General features: G+C 43.1%; 1 protein-coding gene across 6 annotated transcripts in view; it reads left to right on the top strand.

Annotated features, from left to right (window-relative positions):
• LOC149305012 (protein tyrosine phosphatase type IVA 2-like) overlaps positions 1 to 14,656 on the top strand; it is a 33,864-nt gene that overhangs the window by 16,730 nt on the left and 2,478 nt on the right. For 3 of the 6 annotated variants that reach the window (XM_089479532.1, XM_089479536.1, XM_089479533.1), the window contains exons 2-4: positions 2,252 to 2,934; positions 5,219 to 5,311; positions 14,394 to 14,524. In XM_089479532.1, coding sequence (XP_089335658.1) covers positions 2,839 to 2,934; positions 5,219 to 5,311; positions 14,394 to 14,524 — 320 coding nt within the window. In that variant the 5' untranslated portion in view covers positions 2,252 to 2,838. Of the gene's footprint in view, positions 1 to 468; positions 546 to 1,866; positions 1,890 to 2,251; positions 2,935 to 5,218; positions 5,312 to 14,393; positions 14,525 to 14,656 lie in introns of those variants that run through there. The other 3 variants (XM_089479535.1, XM_089479534.1, XM_089479537.1) reach the window with 2 other exon arrangements.

The raw sequence follows: 14,656 nt of genomic DNA on the forward strand, positions 1-14,656 counted from the left end.
TTAGGGAAACTCCAGCTTAGTGTTTGCTTTACCTGGCATGTGGTACTTGCCTGTTGTGGTTTGAACAGCTAAAAACTGCTTTGGGTCCCATATTGGGGGGAAAGTGGGGTGTAAATCAAAGCCTTGTGTAGAAATAAAAAGTTGTTACAGCTTATGATTTGGTTGAAACTTTTCTGATCCTTGTTGGCATACCATAGTACCATGTATTCTTGCCTTTTGTCAAGAGTCTCACTCAGTATATATAAGCTCTGTTGTCCTTTGTAATGGAGCACAGGTGGGCAAGTTGGTGAGCAGAAGAGCCTAATAGTCTATGCTTTGTCTGGTTGCTTCCCATGGGAAGCCTTCTCCTGGCAGAAATTACAGAGGAGCGTAACAGCAAGGCTATCTCCATGAAGACTTCAGTACCTTTATGCAACCATCGGCCGCTGTTATTTATTTTGGGTAATTTTTATTCCTTCCCCCTTTCAGCCTTTAAAAGCCAGTTCCTGGAGCAGCTGACATCCAGTCCAGAAACGCAAGGCGGCCCTTGCCCTCAGGAAACAAAAGTGGGATATGAATTCCCTTCCCTCTTGCGTGTTTGAATCGTAGTACTAATTGATAAGTGGCTGTTTGTGTTCTGTACGTTTTGATTTCAGGCTTGCCTAGCAACGTGCTGCGCCTCGCCTCATATAAAGTTCGCTGTGGCCTTTGGACAACTCTGCAGCACCTTACAGTGCTGACATGTAGGAAGGGAGATAAGCAGGAGCAGCTTTGCAAACAAATCTCGTGGGGTTGGTCACCTGCCTGTTTCTCTTTGTTTGATTTGAGACCCCCCCCCTCGCTGACTCCAGCTGTGAATAGCCAACTTGTATGGGGGTTTGGGGTACTTTTTTACTACTTTGGGGTGCTGTAGTGTTGAATCTGCAGACTGATGGGGGTGTTTCCTGTTGCATGTGGATTCTGAATGTGGCATTCTCCCTTGAGGATAAATGGGGAGTTCTTGAGCTCCAGAATACAGGCTCCATGCTACAATACAGGTCTGTGGTCCAGAAGCTGTTAGGAGGAGGAACGTCCTGAGAGTAAGAGCTGTTTGACAAAGGAATAGGCTGAAGGCCTCGGAGATTGGTGGTCTCCTTCTTTGGAGGTTTTAAACAGAGGCTGGATGGCCATCTGTCAGGGATGCTTTGATTGTGAGTTCCTGCATGGCAGAGGGGGGAGGTTGGACTGGATGGTCCTTGGGGTCTCTTCCAACTCTATGATTCGATGATTCCCTTCCAGCTTTAAAATCCGATCAGTGATTGTCTGAGGTTGAAAGGGATAGCAAGATCCGTACAATTCTGTTACTACATTAGATGAAAATAAGATTAAGTTGCTTTCAGTTTAGTGCAGAAAGGCCAGCATTTAGAAGTTCTAAGTGCAAAAAATCAGATCTGTCAAATGTTGGCAGGGACATTGGGTGGCCTGTTCCAGGACAGCCTTCAGCCTGTTCCTTGTGGACGAAACTTCTCTGCACTAAAAACTTAAGATTACGAGCAGGACTTTGTTAGAGGCTTTAACTGGACTATGTAGCCAGGTTACTGGAGTGCAATCCCTTCCTTAATGCATTGTCTTAGCTGGTGTACGTCATAACCTTGGTAAAGATCAACACTGAAGTGAGGCAGGTTAGCATTTCCTGGTATTTGTTTTACGCTGTGCGTCATGGAACACTGTGCCTTGTGAAAATGTGAGTTGGACCGTTCTTGGCTTTCAGCTTCCTTCTGGCATGACTTGTGTGCATGTGGCCGAGGCAAACGGAGCACTTCATGAAACTCTTCGGCTGTATGTGTTGAAACTGAATCTTCCATACGCAGCTTATGAAAGCTAACAGGTTTCTATCAGTAGTATTTGCTTCTGGATTCCAGCGTGCTAAGGTGCGTGCTTACAGCTACAAGGCCTGGTTCACACAAAATTATGGTGGGGGTTCTTGGAAACAAGAATTGCTCTTATGTCTGTCTGGGGTTGGGGTAGTGTGATCTAGAATCTGGAAAGATCTCAGCCACAGACCAGGCCTTACGAATCAGGTCGAAAGCTGGCCTCGATTAATCAAAATGAGAGAGTTCATAGCACAGGAATGTTGTTGTGCTACAGATAACTATTCTCAGTATATCAAAAACAGTTGGAGATACAGATTTGCTTTGTGACCCTCTGAGCGTTATATGACTTTTGTTAGAAGTCAAATTTTCTTTGCGTAATTCTTTCTAAGCATGGATGTGTTTTTTTCCTTTCCTCTTAGGTTTTCCGTTTGAATCTACGCCACACATTTATGGCGATTCTGAGAGTCAGGGCAGATTTCTGCCGGGCCCAGCACAGCACCCTGGTCAAGAAGTAAGCTGGGGGCCGGGGTCTTACGTGCCATAACTAAACTTTGCCTTGAAGACTTCCAGACACCAAGACACAAAAAGCCTCAAATATATGGGGTTATCTTCTGCACATTGGAAACCTCTTCCTCTTAGTGACACTAGAGAAGCGAAGCCTGGCTGAACCCAAGTGGAGAGAAGACCTGTCCTTACATTTTCTTTGTGCCTCACCAGTGCCTAAATGTAGTAAAGGCTGCCTATTTTTTGCATGTAGTAGAAGACTGCGGAATCTGAAGGAGCGCCACCTGCAGTGATCGAGGCTAAAGTTGAATTCCAGCGGATGCCCAAGGAAACCGGCTTTTCTTGAAGTGAAGAATCATCCCGAAGAACAAACCAACAAGAAAAGCTCTGATCAATCCCTGGACACTTTAGTGGTCTTTTTTTTTTAATGTTTTCTGCTGTGAAACGTTGCAAGATTTGAATTTTTTTCTCTCCCAACACATCTCTTCCCCCCTTTGCCACAATGAACCGTCCTGCTCCAGTGGAGATTACCTATGAGAGTATGCGCTTCCTGATCACCCACAACCCAACCAATGCAACCCTCACCAAATTTACAGAGGTAAGAAACGTACTCAGAAAACACAGAGGCTGGGAGGGATGACCCTGATCTACCTGGACTGTGGTGTTTAATACTGTGCTTTGGGGAGTTTTGAAGTGGGGATGGTGGGGACATTAGAATCATAGAATCATAGAGTTGGAAGAGGCCACAAGGGCCATCCAGTCCAACCCCCTGCCATGCAGGAAATCACAATCAAAGCATCCCCATTGACAGATGTGTATCCAGCCTCTGTTCGAAGACCTCTAAGGAAGGAGACTCCACTACACTCCAAGAGAGTTTGTTCCACTGTCGAACAGCCCTTACTGTCAGGAAGTTCCTCCTAAGGTTGAGGTGGAATCTCTTTTCTTTTAGTTTGCATCCATTGTTCCGCGTTCTAGTCTCTGGAGCAGCAGAAAACAAGCTTGCTCCCTCCTCATCATGACATTCCTTCAAATATCTAAACAGGGCCATCATATCACCTCTCAACCTTCTCATCTCCAGGCTAAGCATCTCCAGCTCCCTAAGGGCTCCCTCATAGGGCATGGTTTCCAGACCCATCACTATTTTGGTCGCCCTCCTTTGGACACGCTCAGTTTCTCAATGTCCTTTATTAATTGTGGTGCCCAGAACTGGACACAGTATTCCATTCTTCAGAAGCTTATTGGCGACTTGTCGCGAAAAGTTCAAGAATGATGGACAAATGTCGTTCGCAGTGATTGAGATTATAATCCCTGCTGGATAAAATAAAAAACAGATTTACACCTACCTGCCCCTCATGTTTCCTTTCCTTCTAAAAGGGCAGTTCAGTTTCCATATTTAGTATGAGAATTGAAGTTTTTCTGCCAGACACCAAAAGATCCACCTTGATTACTTATCCCTACCAATGATAAAATTGCTCATACTCTTTTCAGTTCAGAAATGAACAGCGCTGTCTCATTTCCTGGGTTGGTTGGCTGCCAGCAGGCCATTATTGATCCCAGTGACCTAAACTTCTGCAGCAGAGAGCTTGTGTGGTACAGCAACGTGGATGACAATGTAATGAAGGTCATTTTCCTCCCTGACCTGTGTCGGATGAGCAGATGCCATCCTGCATTTTCAAAAGTGACCTAATTTCTGCCTGCTCCTTTTCATACGTCATATGATGGCTCCTGCTGCACCAAATTTTGCTGTTCGACAGCATGCTTGTATTGCTCACTGAGGGATTGCCTTGCTAGGAGCCAGGATGTTCCTTGCTGCTTCGTCTGGAGTGGCCTCTAAACCTGGGTCATGTCATAATGATATGGATGGTAGCCCTCAGTATAAATTTGTTGGTAGAATATGTGTGTTTACAAAGTAAACAGAGATCTCTTGATGCATCAGCTCATGATGATGCAATCCTTTTGGCAGGAAAAAAAGGCTACTTATTTTCCATGTTTTGCACCTAAAGTGGTGTGTTTGCTTATCCGGATAATCATTTGTACATACAGGACATTGCTAGAAGACAAGACTCTCCTTCAGACGCAAGCTGTCTGAAGGCTGTGTAAACCAGACAACCACATGTTTCCGTTTAAAGGAGACTAAGGAGGTGGCGGTGTTAACTTTGCTCTTCCATATTGCCTCTGTATTCCTTATTCATGCTCAGGAGGCTTAACAGTTAACCATATTACATTCCCCTTATACTCAGGTGTAGGGCGTTCAGAATAAGAGAGTTGTAGAATGACCATGGTTCCTTTTTCATGCGTGTTTTGTCCTTTATCCTTGTTGGTTTCAGTATGGGCTTCTGCTTTGACAGGTCTTGGTAACTGTGCCCAAAGTCTATATTTTACACCTCAATAGGGGAGTGATATATGTGTGAATTTAGCTGTTCTGCTCACTTTTCCTCTGTCCTGAAACAGTTCAGTCCTGGCAGGTTACTCATTCAGAGGCAGCTGTCAGTATTTGGCTACCGTAAGTGACAAACATGAAACGTGTCCCTTGCCTACTTGCCAGTGAATAAAGGCTCGCCTCCTGTGGCTCAACCAACTGTACCCACTACTTCATTGTGCCCCCTTTCGCTAGTAAGCCCTCCTTTTCAAAGCCCACCCCTTCATTCTTTTATGTCCTGCTGCTCTCAGACAGTTGAAGTTGATGCTAAACAGTCACACTCTCATTTGCTTCTGCTGCAAGAAAGGTGGCGTCCCTTGAGAGAGGCTGCCTTAAGCTGCTGCCTACCTTCGGGGAATCAATAAAGCCTTGTACGCCTTTTTATTTTTTTGTTTTGTTTTTTTTTTTGTTTCAGTCTTCCTCAGGGAAGTCAATTTGACATGTTTCCTGTTTGTTCTCAAAGGAGCTGAAGAAGTATGGAGTAACAACCTTGGTGCGAGTCTGCGATGCTACCTATGATAAAGCACCTGTTGAAAAAGAAGGAATCCAAGTTCTAGTGAGTATTTTCCACCTTTCCACTTCTGAGTGTGTTTTTGAAATATCTAATGACCATGCCATATCTTTGGCAAGAGCTTCATCTGTGGGAGGGTGGCCCATGAAGACTAAAGTCCAAACCACACTGCAGAAATAAACCAGTTTGAGACTGCTCAAACTGCCCTGGCTCAGTGCTAGGCAATGCTGGGGATTGTAGTTTATTGTGGCACCAGAGCTCTCTGACAGAGAAGGCTAAATGTCTCCCAAAGCTATAGTTCCCAGTATTCCCTACCATTGAGGCAGGGCAGTTAAAGCGATCTCAAACTGGATTATTTCTGCAATGTGTTTTGGGCCTTGGTTGCATAGTCTTCTGTGCTTAGCATATGAGCACTTGGCTAAGCCATTTGGAAGACAAGCTCCAAAGATGGTGCGTTTCTCTAGAGATGGCATTGAGTGTGAGAGTTGAAGTAACCATGTGAGCTCTGCCAGTGATTTACTCGGAGGATACTCATCCTAAATAGCAAGGTGAGGATGAAGGGAAAGGTGAGATTGTAGGCTGTGACAAGTGGGAGCGATAAAGGTAGGTGTCACTCAGATGATGATTATTACTATATTCATTTATATCCCACCTTTCTCTCAATAATAATTTTTCCCACCAGTGATAATATACGCAAAGTGGACAGTTGTTAACCAACTTCTTAATGGCTCATAGAATAACGTAAATATAAATATTCGATGTCAAGAAAAGTCCTAGCTAACAATGTCTTTTCTTACACTATGAATTCATGCCAATGAAGTATTTGCTTCTTAGCAGGTGTTAAACTCAGATATTCAAGGATTGATTTTTAACTAGAAAAAGATCCATACCAAATATTTCATGCTAGTATAATTGTGTTTGAGATAAAATAAATGGTTCTGTTTATTTTAAATACCATATCTGTTTCGTAAGTCACCCCGAGAGCTTCTGTTATTGGGCAGATCCATAACTGATAAAGGTCTTCAAACTTTGCAATGGAACACCAAAGCACTGGGGAACAAACATTTTAAATCCAGTATTGGAATCATCCATTTAAATTCACTTTTTTCTGGAATTGAAAAAGAGCATTCAATAAAGGTTTGTCTTCATTAGAGAGAACAGAGATCTACATTCTGTTAAGACAGTCTTCAGTGTCCTTGCCATCAAGGATGATCAGAAGAACTGTAAATTTCTTAAACCTCTCCAGAACTCATTAATATTTCACCATTTTGTGCCATCCTTTTCAGTTGATCAGAATAGATCAATGATAGCATTCTGTCCTCTTGTAATCATTCCAAGTTTATGAGCAAGAAAATTGTCAGCCTTATCTTCTTTTGAATTTTTTTTTGCTGTGTATACTTGAAAGATCTTTATGCTTTGGGGATGCCAGAATGATTTAAAGGACTTCTGAAACTTTCTGTCTGCTCCTTTATATTAGCGTTCGAAGTAAATTTACATAGCCTTTCCGTTTCATTAATTTCTTCCACTTATTTCTGGTGTTCAGGCCTTTGGTCTTTTTTAGAGAAACAAATGTTGCATGCAGCTACTCTTCTGGTTGAAATTGTCTGTGCTATTAGTTTCAAGGGGTTGTTTAATATCATTTCTGACTTGATCTTCCACTCTTCAACTCCCAACAAAGATTAAAATGGTAGTTCCTACTTCAATCTCACAGCCGTACTGACAGAGATGCATGGCTCTGATACACTTTTTCACTTGTCCTCACTCCTGAAAATCCTCAGGGTCCATAGAGGAGCTTGAAGCTACTTCCTAACCTTCAAAATACAATAATCCAGTTACATTTCCTGTAACCTCTCTGCTTTCTATCTATCTTCCCAATTCAGCAATTCAACTTTCATAAGCGTGTGCTTTGTTAAACATGAGCAGAATTGTGGAATCGGGTTCTGTGTGTGACAATGATGCAAAATGTTTTTTGAACCTTTAACCAAATTACCCCTAATTCTAACTATCTTTTCTGTTCCCTTTATTCTTCGCATCTGAATGCTCCTTACTTCTAGCACTAATTTTCTCTGCTATGTCAGACAGAGGCTTGAGGCTTTTGAATAGCTTTGTGTAGAATCAAATACTTATTTTGATCTTTCTACATTCATCATTTACTTCACGCCTCTCTCAGAAGTATATCTACCTTTCATTTCTACCTAATTTTGAAGTTATTCTTTAAAACCTTGTGAGGAATGATTAAATATTGTGAAATCTCCTGCAAGCCACTTCTTCATGTCTTCTGCATCTCAACTAGGAGGATTCATCATTCTCATTTTCTACTGTCCCTGCATTTATTCCGTAAAATAAGAATTTTAAGCTCCAACTAAAAGGAAAATCAATCAAATGCATTTTTTAAGGGAAAGGAAAATGCCTAAGTGATTAGACTCTCACTCTTTCATTTTGTATCTATCAAATATAATGTACAAAATCAATATCAACTAAAGAATGAAGCGTTCAGTCTCAGTACACTGACAGCAGCCTTGGAATAGTGTACATTTCCCACTGTTCCACAAAATTGTTAACTCTTTTATTTTTGATACAATTTGCGTGGAAGCCTTGCACTGACAACTTTCTGTGCTTTCCGCAAGTGTGAGTGTGTACATAATAAAGCTATATATTGCTCTCTTGTTCGGTTAACTCAGTCCTGGTTAATGGCTCTAGATTTGCACTGAAAGCAGGCGAGCTCAGAATTGCCCATGAGAATAACCGAGACGAATTGTTTCTCATAAGAAATGTGGACACAGAAAGTGCATTTGCAAGTTATAGTCTTTGTTATAGTCTGGATATTTTGATACATTATTTAATAATGTTCCAATCTTCTCTGATTATTGTTTATTTTTCTTTTGGCTATAACCTTTATTTGATAGTCTAATAATAATAAAATGGAGATTGGGTGTGTACTTAAAAGAACCCACTTGGTGCAAGCACCCTGGAACAACATGATGGGGCAGAAGAAATATGTTGATTTCTACACTAATCTCTGCCCTCTCTAGTTTATAAAAAGCAGTCTAGTGCTGGGCATGGTGAGTAGCATGGAGGCAGGAGCTGACTGACAGAGAAAGCACATGTCACGCAAGTCCTTGTTGCCCCTTTTCTGACAGGTTCTTTTTAGAGAAGGAAGTTCACTTTGGGTAATCCTAGGAAGGGATGTCTTGAGTTCTCCTTGGATAATATTTCCATGAACAACTAGTTCTCACTATACATGCTTTCAATGAGATCATTACTGAGGTAAAAGCATGTCGCCAAAACAGCTGCTGATGGGTACATGCCTTCAGACAGCATGTTGATGCCTTGTTGTGTTTGTTCAACAAGGGAAAACTGGGTTTAGTTCCACTGGAGACACTGGTTTTCCGTGGCCACTACACTTTGGAGACCACCAGGATCATGACAGGCAGCTGCTACCAACACCTATTCCCTTTCTCACAACATGCACTTTTTTGAGGAGTGAGTCCACATGCGGTCAGGTCACAGGTGTGGTGTACACAGCCTCTTGACTGACAAGCGTTTGCTGCCACAGCATCACGGCAGTTGATCTTCTTTTGGCACATTTGTTGCCCTGACAGAATAGCAGCACCTTGTGTGTGCAGATCCATCCTTGTTCCTCTTTTGCATCTGCTCTCACGTTAGTGACTGTTCAGTCACTAATTCGTAGAATCATAGAGTTGGAAAAGACCGCATGGGCCATCCAGTCCAACCTCCTGCCAAGCAGGAAATCCAAATCAAAACATTTCTGACAGATGGCCGTTTAGTCTCTGCTTAAAGACCTCCAAGGAAGGAGACTCCACTACACTCCGAGGGAGTGTGTTCCACTGTCGAACAGCCCTTACTTCTTCAGTTCAAGCTTGTTACGCTTAACTAGTATGATAAGTTTTACTGCAGAAATTAGCCAATCCAAATAATTCCATCCTGGAGCTTCTTCTCTAAGTTGACTTTCCTGTTGGAGAGGAGAAAAGGCATCTTCTGGGCCTAAAATGGCTTAAAGAGGGCCAGGTAAACTTATGCACGCACTCACTCTGTGTTTGTGTGAGTGTGTACACACACACACAGCCTCTCCTTCCTTCAAGCCCTTGGAATACACACTCACATACACTCACTCACTCTCTCTCTCTCTCTCTATCTATCTATATATATATATATATATATATAGTGTGTGTGTGTGTGTGTGTGTGTGTGTGTGTATGTATGTATGTATATGTATATGTATATGTATTCCAAGGGCTTGAGGGAAGGAGAGCCAATGCAGATCCCTGACAGTTGCCCACCCTGATTTACAAAACGGAGTCACTCTTTCAGTTCCTCCAAATGAATTAGCTATCATCTGGGTTCTGACTTACTGGAAATCTAGAAAGTACTCTGATAGATTAAAAAGGGGAGGGAAAATAATGAGTAATAATACTGGCATCCCCTTTCCCTTTCCTGGTTCTCTCCCATCAGCTGCACTATTTTTGCTCTTGAGAGACTTTCTGTTCTGCTTCTCCCCCTGCCCTCACCCTACTTGGCTGCTGAGCTTTGCTTTTGAAAGACTGTGCCTATCTTGTGACCATTCCGAAATGGAACTGAGTGACCATCAGGCTGGCAAAATTACGTTGCTGATGTCTGAAATTAACTTCTTGCTACAAAGGCTTGGCAGTGTAAGCAAAACGGATTGCATTTCTGTACCTGAGGGGCCTAAATACCCTACAGGCACCAGATTCCATCAGATCTTGGAAGCTAAGCAGGGTCAGCCATGGTTAATACTTGGATAGGTTACTGCTAATGAATATCAGGTGCCGCAGGCTACATTTCAGAGGAAGGAACTGGAAGAACCACCTTTGAATATTCCTTCCCAAGAAAATCCTACCAACATTAAAAGTTGTGAGGTGTGGGACAAATCTGATAAGACCTTGCTTGTAGACTGGGAAGAACTCAGTGTCAAATCCTAACCATCTGGGCATCCATCCTTTTGCTTGTTACAATCTTTTGACGTAGTCTGTCTTGTGCAGTGGTTGTGAGGATAACGTGGTAGGATGAACATAATAGCTTTGAGCTTTATAGAGCCAGGGAAGCAACTTCGATGGGGATGGTGGTAATAATAATAAAATGATGAGGTTGTTCCAGTTCCAGTAGTGATTAGTATTCTGGGAACAGTTTCAAATGGCAAATGGACTGACATCTGAATGAAATCATCATAGAAAGCTCACAGCAGCACAGTCACAAAAAGCGACTCTGCTTGGACTGTGCCACATCACCAAACGAAACCTTGCATATTTCTCAGTTCTGGATAGAATCTGAATCACTGATGGTCCAAAACTCCAGTTGGCATACCGTGGCATGCTGTGAAACTGATGGGCATAAAACAAATTAAAAATTGAATCTGGATATCAATTTCCAGTTTCAGTTTTTCAGGTTATGGGCTCTGTGGGCTGGGGGAGGTTTCTTTTGCGCCAAAGTGTCTGTTGCTATTTGGAAGCCTCTAGGATTAGGACATGACAATTCCTCCCATTTGTTCCCAGCAGATTTCATTATCATTTATTAATATTGCTAGAGGAGCAGGGTCTAGGACATATCGTAGGGGCTAAGAAAACCCCCCTTGGGGAGGTGATGGGTAGCCTGTGAGCCAAAAGGTAAGGTCCGATATGGATGTGATTTTGACAACTCAAAATCCTTTTATATGTAGGGATATTTGGAAGGATGTGTACAACCATCACTCATCCTTCACTGACAGATGGTAAAAGCGGGCATCAGCATTAGACCTAGCCTGTTTGAGCTGGTGGTGTTGGTAAACAAGCGCATGAAGTAAAGGGATTAAATGAAGGAAAAGGCAAGGGGGTGGGAAGGGTGGCCTTGGCACAGGTCCATGCCAGCTGCTGAAATTTTCACAGGTTCATGTGTCTTTCAAAAATAGGCTTCTGTTGAAGAGCAGGCGTGGCTTAGGATAATCTGCAGCTAAGACGAGGGCTGAATTCATTTCTAAAAATGCTTGGGTTCACTATAGGGTGCCTGCGGAAAAGTAGTTATGCACAGAAGGGAAACAACACATACCTTTTCTAAGCTGTAGGTTCAGGTTTGGTGCAAATCTACGTAACCTGTCTTGGCCAGGGGTTCAGAGTGACCGCGAAGCCAAAGAATTTGGTTGACAGAAGTTGCCTTGGATCTGTGGGACCTTCTTGTTGTCCTAGATGACTCTTGTTGGCCCAGCCATTGTTATGAATGCAAAGAAGCATAAATCAATTTTTTAACAACCCATACCCAGCATTGTCGGTAGCAATAAGTGCAGCCTCTATCTTTTTGTCTTCTTAAGGGTGTTTTGACCTGAAAGGTCAGTCTTACAAGCTGTGAAATTTCTGCGGTTTCGTTCGGCTTGTTAAAAGGAGCACTTGGTGCTGTGCTGGATGAGGTCAAACCGAAACAAACTGATGTCAGTGGGAACTCAATTTTGGTGGCTCTGCTGTTGAACAGTAACCTCTTGCACTAACCATCATCTGAGGGCTGGGAGTCCCCCTTGTGCTGGCATCTGGTCTGATAAGCTGCAGCAACGGCAGCTGTACAGAGCTGTTAACCTGTGAAAAATCCCAGGCTTTACAGTCTTGAGGGCTGGATTTTTTCTTTTTAATTGTGGTACTCGAGGTCTGTTCCAGGAACTACCATCAGTCTGTTTTCACCCTGATAACATGGCGTCCTTTTGATCAGACGGTGTAGAAGCCAGCTCCATTAGAGGTGTGTTGAAGATTTCGGTTCCAAGGTACCCAGCAAACCACATCCTTTGTCCTTCTGTCTTTCCATCCTTCCATTTCCTTGCCTAGGGACTTGGTTCCTCCAACTTGAACTGTCTTTTGCCCACCCATCAAGTATCCTCCTCTCTCTGTGTTGCACTGGATGTAGAGAAGAGACAACTTAAAATCGCTATACGAATAGATCATGCCATTTTGCTGAACTGGGTGCTTCATTTATTAATGAATTGCATTTAGAATCTCCTGGATGAGCTGTGCCTTGGTCCTCTGTACCGTTTGTGTTTCTCTGATTTGGAATATGCCTACTCTACTAGATTTTACACCAGTAAAATGCCAACAAATTTGCTATGACTACAGTAATAAAACCGAACTAATTATTAAAGGTTGTAATGCTGCCTTTAAAGACATCTGCTCATTTCCTTCCCCTCCTGGCTTAGGCAGTCATTAAGTGAGAAGGTGTGGTTTCTGCAAAATCGAGTTAACAGTTTCATGCTTTCGGCTAATTAGTTTAACTCACCTGCTCACACGCCATTGGCTTCATTGCAAAGATCTCTGGTACGTGTGGCTCAAGGTGGATCTGGAAGTGTGCTATTTTTCCTGCTGGAATCTCTCTTCTCTTCAGAAACTGGGGTCTCTGCCCCCTTTTTGTCACCTGGACTCTCTTCTCTTGCCTTCTTTTGCCTCATCTTGGCTTCCCGTCTGCTCCCACAAAGTTTGTCCTTACCTTCAAATCCCTCTGCCTCGGTCTCTCCACTTTTGCATTGTGACCCCTTCCTGCCTATATCCACTATTCTTTAAGCTCCCCTATTCCTGCAAACAATTCCCTTTCTTCCTTTTCTGCTCCATTTGCTTAGAATTGTCTCCCAGGACACTTGGGCAAGGCTGCCTCCCTTTTTATTTCCTAGTTCCCACGCTTTACTGTGATTCAGCCGGAGCACAAGCAAAACAGCTGCATGTTGTTTCTCTGCTAACGCTGGCCTTCGTTTTCGCCTTCTGTTTTTCCTGTATCAGATTTTAGAAGTAAGCTCCTTAGGTCTAGAACCTGGTTTCTTGTACTCATTAAAGTGCCATATTGTACTCATTAAAGCACCATATTGCCATATTGAAGCTGTAGTACTGTACTGGAAATAAATAAAATTGCAGTGAACATGCATCAAAGCAACACATAAAGAGGAAGAGCATGAACCCCCAGATTTTCTTTTGAGGCCTCCTTTGGATGCTGTGCCAAATGAGCTGGCTATGAGAGAAAAGGAAGTTTTCAGTGGTGGCACCCTGGTGGTGGGTTGACCTTCCCAAAGTGGCTCATTGAGCACATACGTTTCAGTATGTTTGGTGGCAGATTAAAAACTGTATCTTTCCCCAGGCCTTTGAGTGTTAATCTTTTACATTCTTTTAATGATTTGTAGAACTTAATGTTTATAAGAAGTTTTCAAACTGGTGAAATATCTGATTATGCCATATGTTCTGTTCTCTGCTGGGCTTTATGCTGCATTTAGATGTTAGGGTTATAGCACTGTGCTGTCAGTTTTATTGTATGCCATTCCAAGAACTTAGTGAATGGCCCATAATCATATTTATTGTTTTTATTTGTTAGAGTCTTCTAGGGAGAGAGCCAATGTGGTATTGTGGTTTGAGTGTTTGCACTAGGATTTGGGCAGACAGGAGTCTGAACCCCCACTTAGCTATGGAAACCTAATGGGTGACTTTGGGCAAGACGCATTTAACCTTAGAGGAAAGCCGTGGCAAGCCTCCTCTGAACAGATCTTTTCAAGATAATCCTTAAGGTTGCCATAACTCATTAACAACTTGAAGGCACAGGACAGAAACAAAAGCAGTCTTCCAACAGTCCTCCTTCCCCAACAGCATCTTCTGCATCAGGCTTATTACTATCATACAAGAAAGCTGAGGTCATCTCCCTGCTCCATCTCCCCAACTGCTATAATTAAGATAACAACATTGAATTATTTAGTGGAAGCAGTGCCCAAAGCTGAAGCAAAGGGCGACATGGGATGTTGAGGTCAGGTTCAGTTCTGTCTGACTGCAAAGTGGGTTGGTTAAAGGTCTCTCTGGCCTGTTACAGACTGCCAAAATAAAGCTGCTTCGGGTCTCGTTGGAGGTATGCTATTTAAATGATGCATGGGTCCTAAGAGTCCGGAGGTCGCGCCAAAGCCACACTCCATTCTCAAGCACTGGAGTGCAGCTTTGGTGCAGCTTCGGATTCTTAGGATGCATGCATCATTTAAATAGCATACCTCCAACGAGACCTGAAGCAGCTTTATTTTGGCAGTCTGTAACAGGCCTCTGAAAAGCAGCAGTGTGCCACCCTTCCATTTGGAGCACTGAGCAAAAGTAACACATCCTCTCCCCTTCTTTCACAGGACTGGCCCTTTGATGATGGAGCACCACCACCGAGTGAGATCGTGGATGACTGGCTCAACCTCTTGAAAACCAAATTCCGTGAAGAACCCGGCTGCTGCGTTGCTGTACATTGTGTGGCAGGGCTGGGAAGGTGAGCTTCTGACCCTCTTTTTTTTCTAGGACAGAGGTGGGCACCTGTGGGAGGCTAGAGGGCTGCATTGGGGGAGCACCGCCACACCTCCATCACAAAACACTCTAAATTTTTGTTGTCAAGTATCCCTCA

This window comes from Sceloporus occidentalis, unplaced genomic scaffold (assembly GCF_023333645.1).
Source record: "Sceloporus occidentalis isolate IW3139 unplaced genomic scaffold, rSceOcc1.0.p SCAF_13, whole genome shotgun sequence".
In the NCBI taxonomy this organism is placed as follows: domain Eukaryota; kingdom Metazoa; phylum Chordata; class Lepidosauria; order Squamata; family Phrynosomatidae; genus Sceloporus; species Sceloporus occidentalis.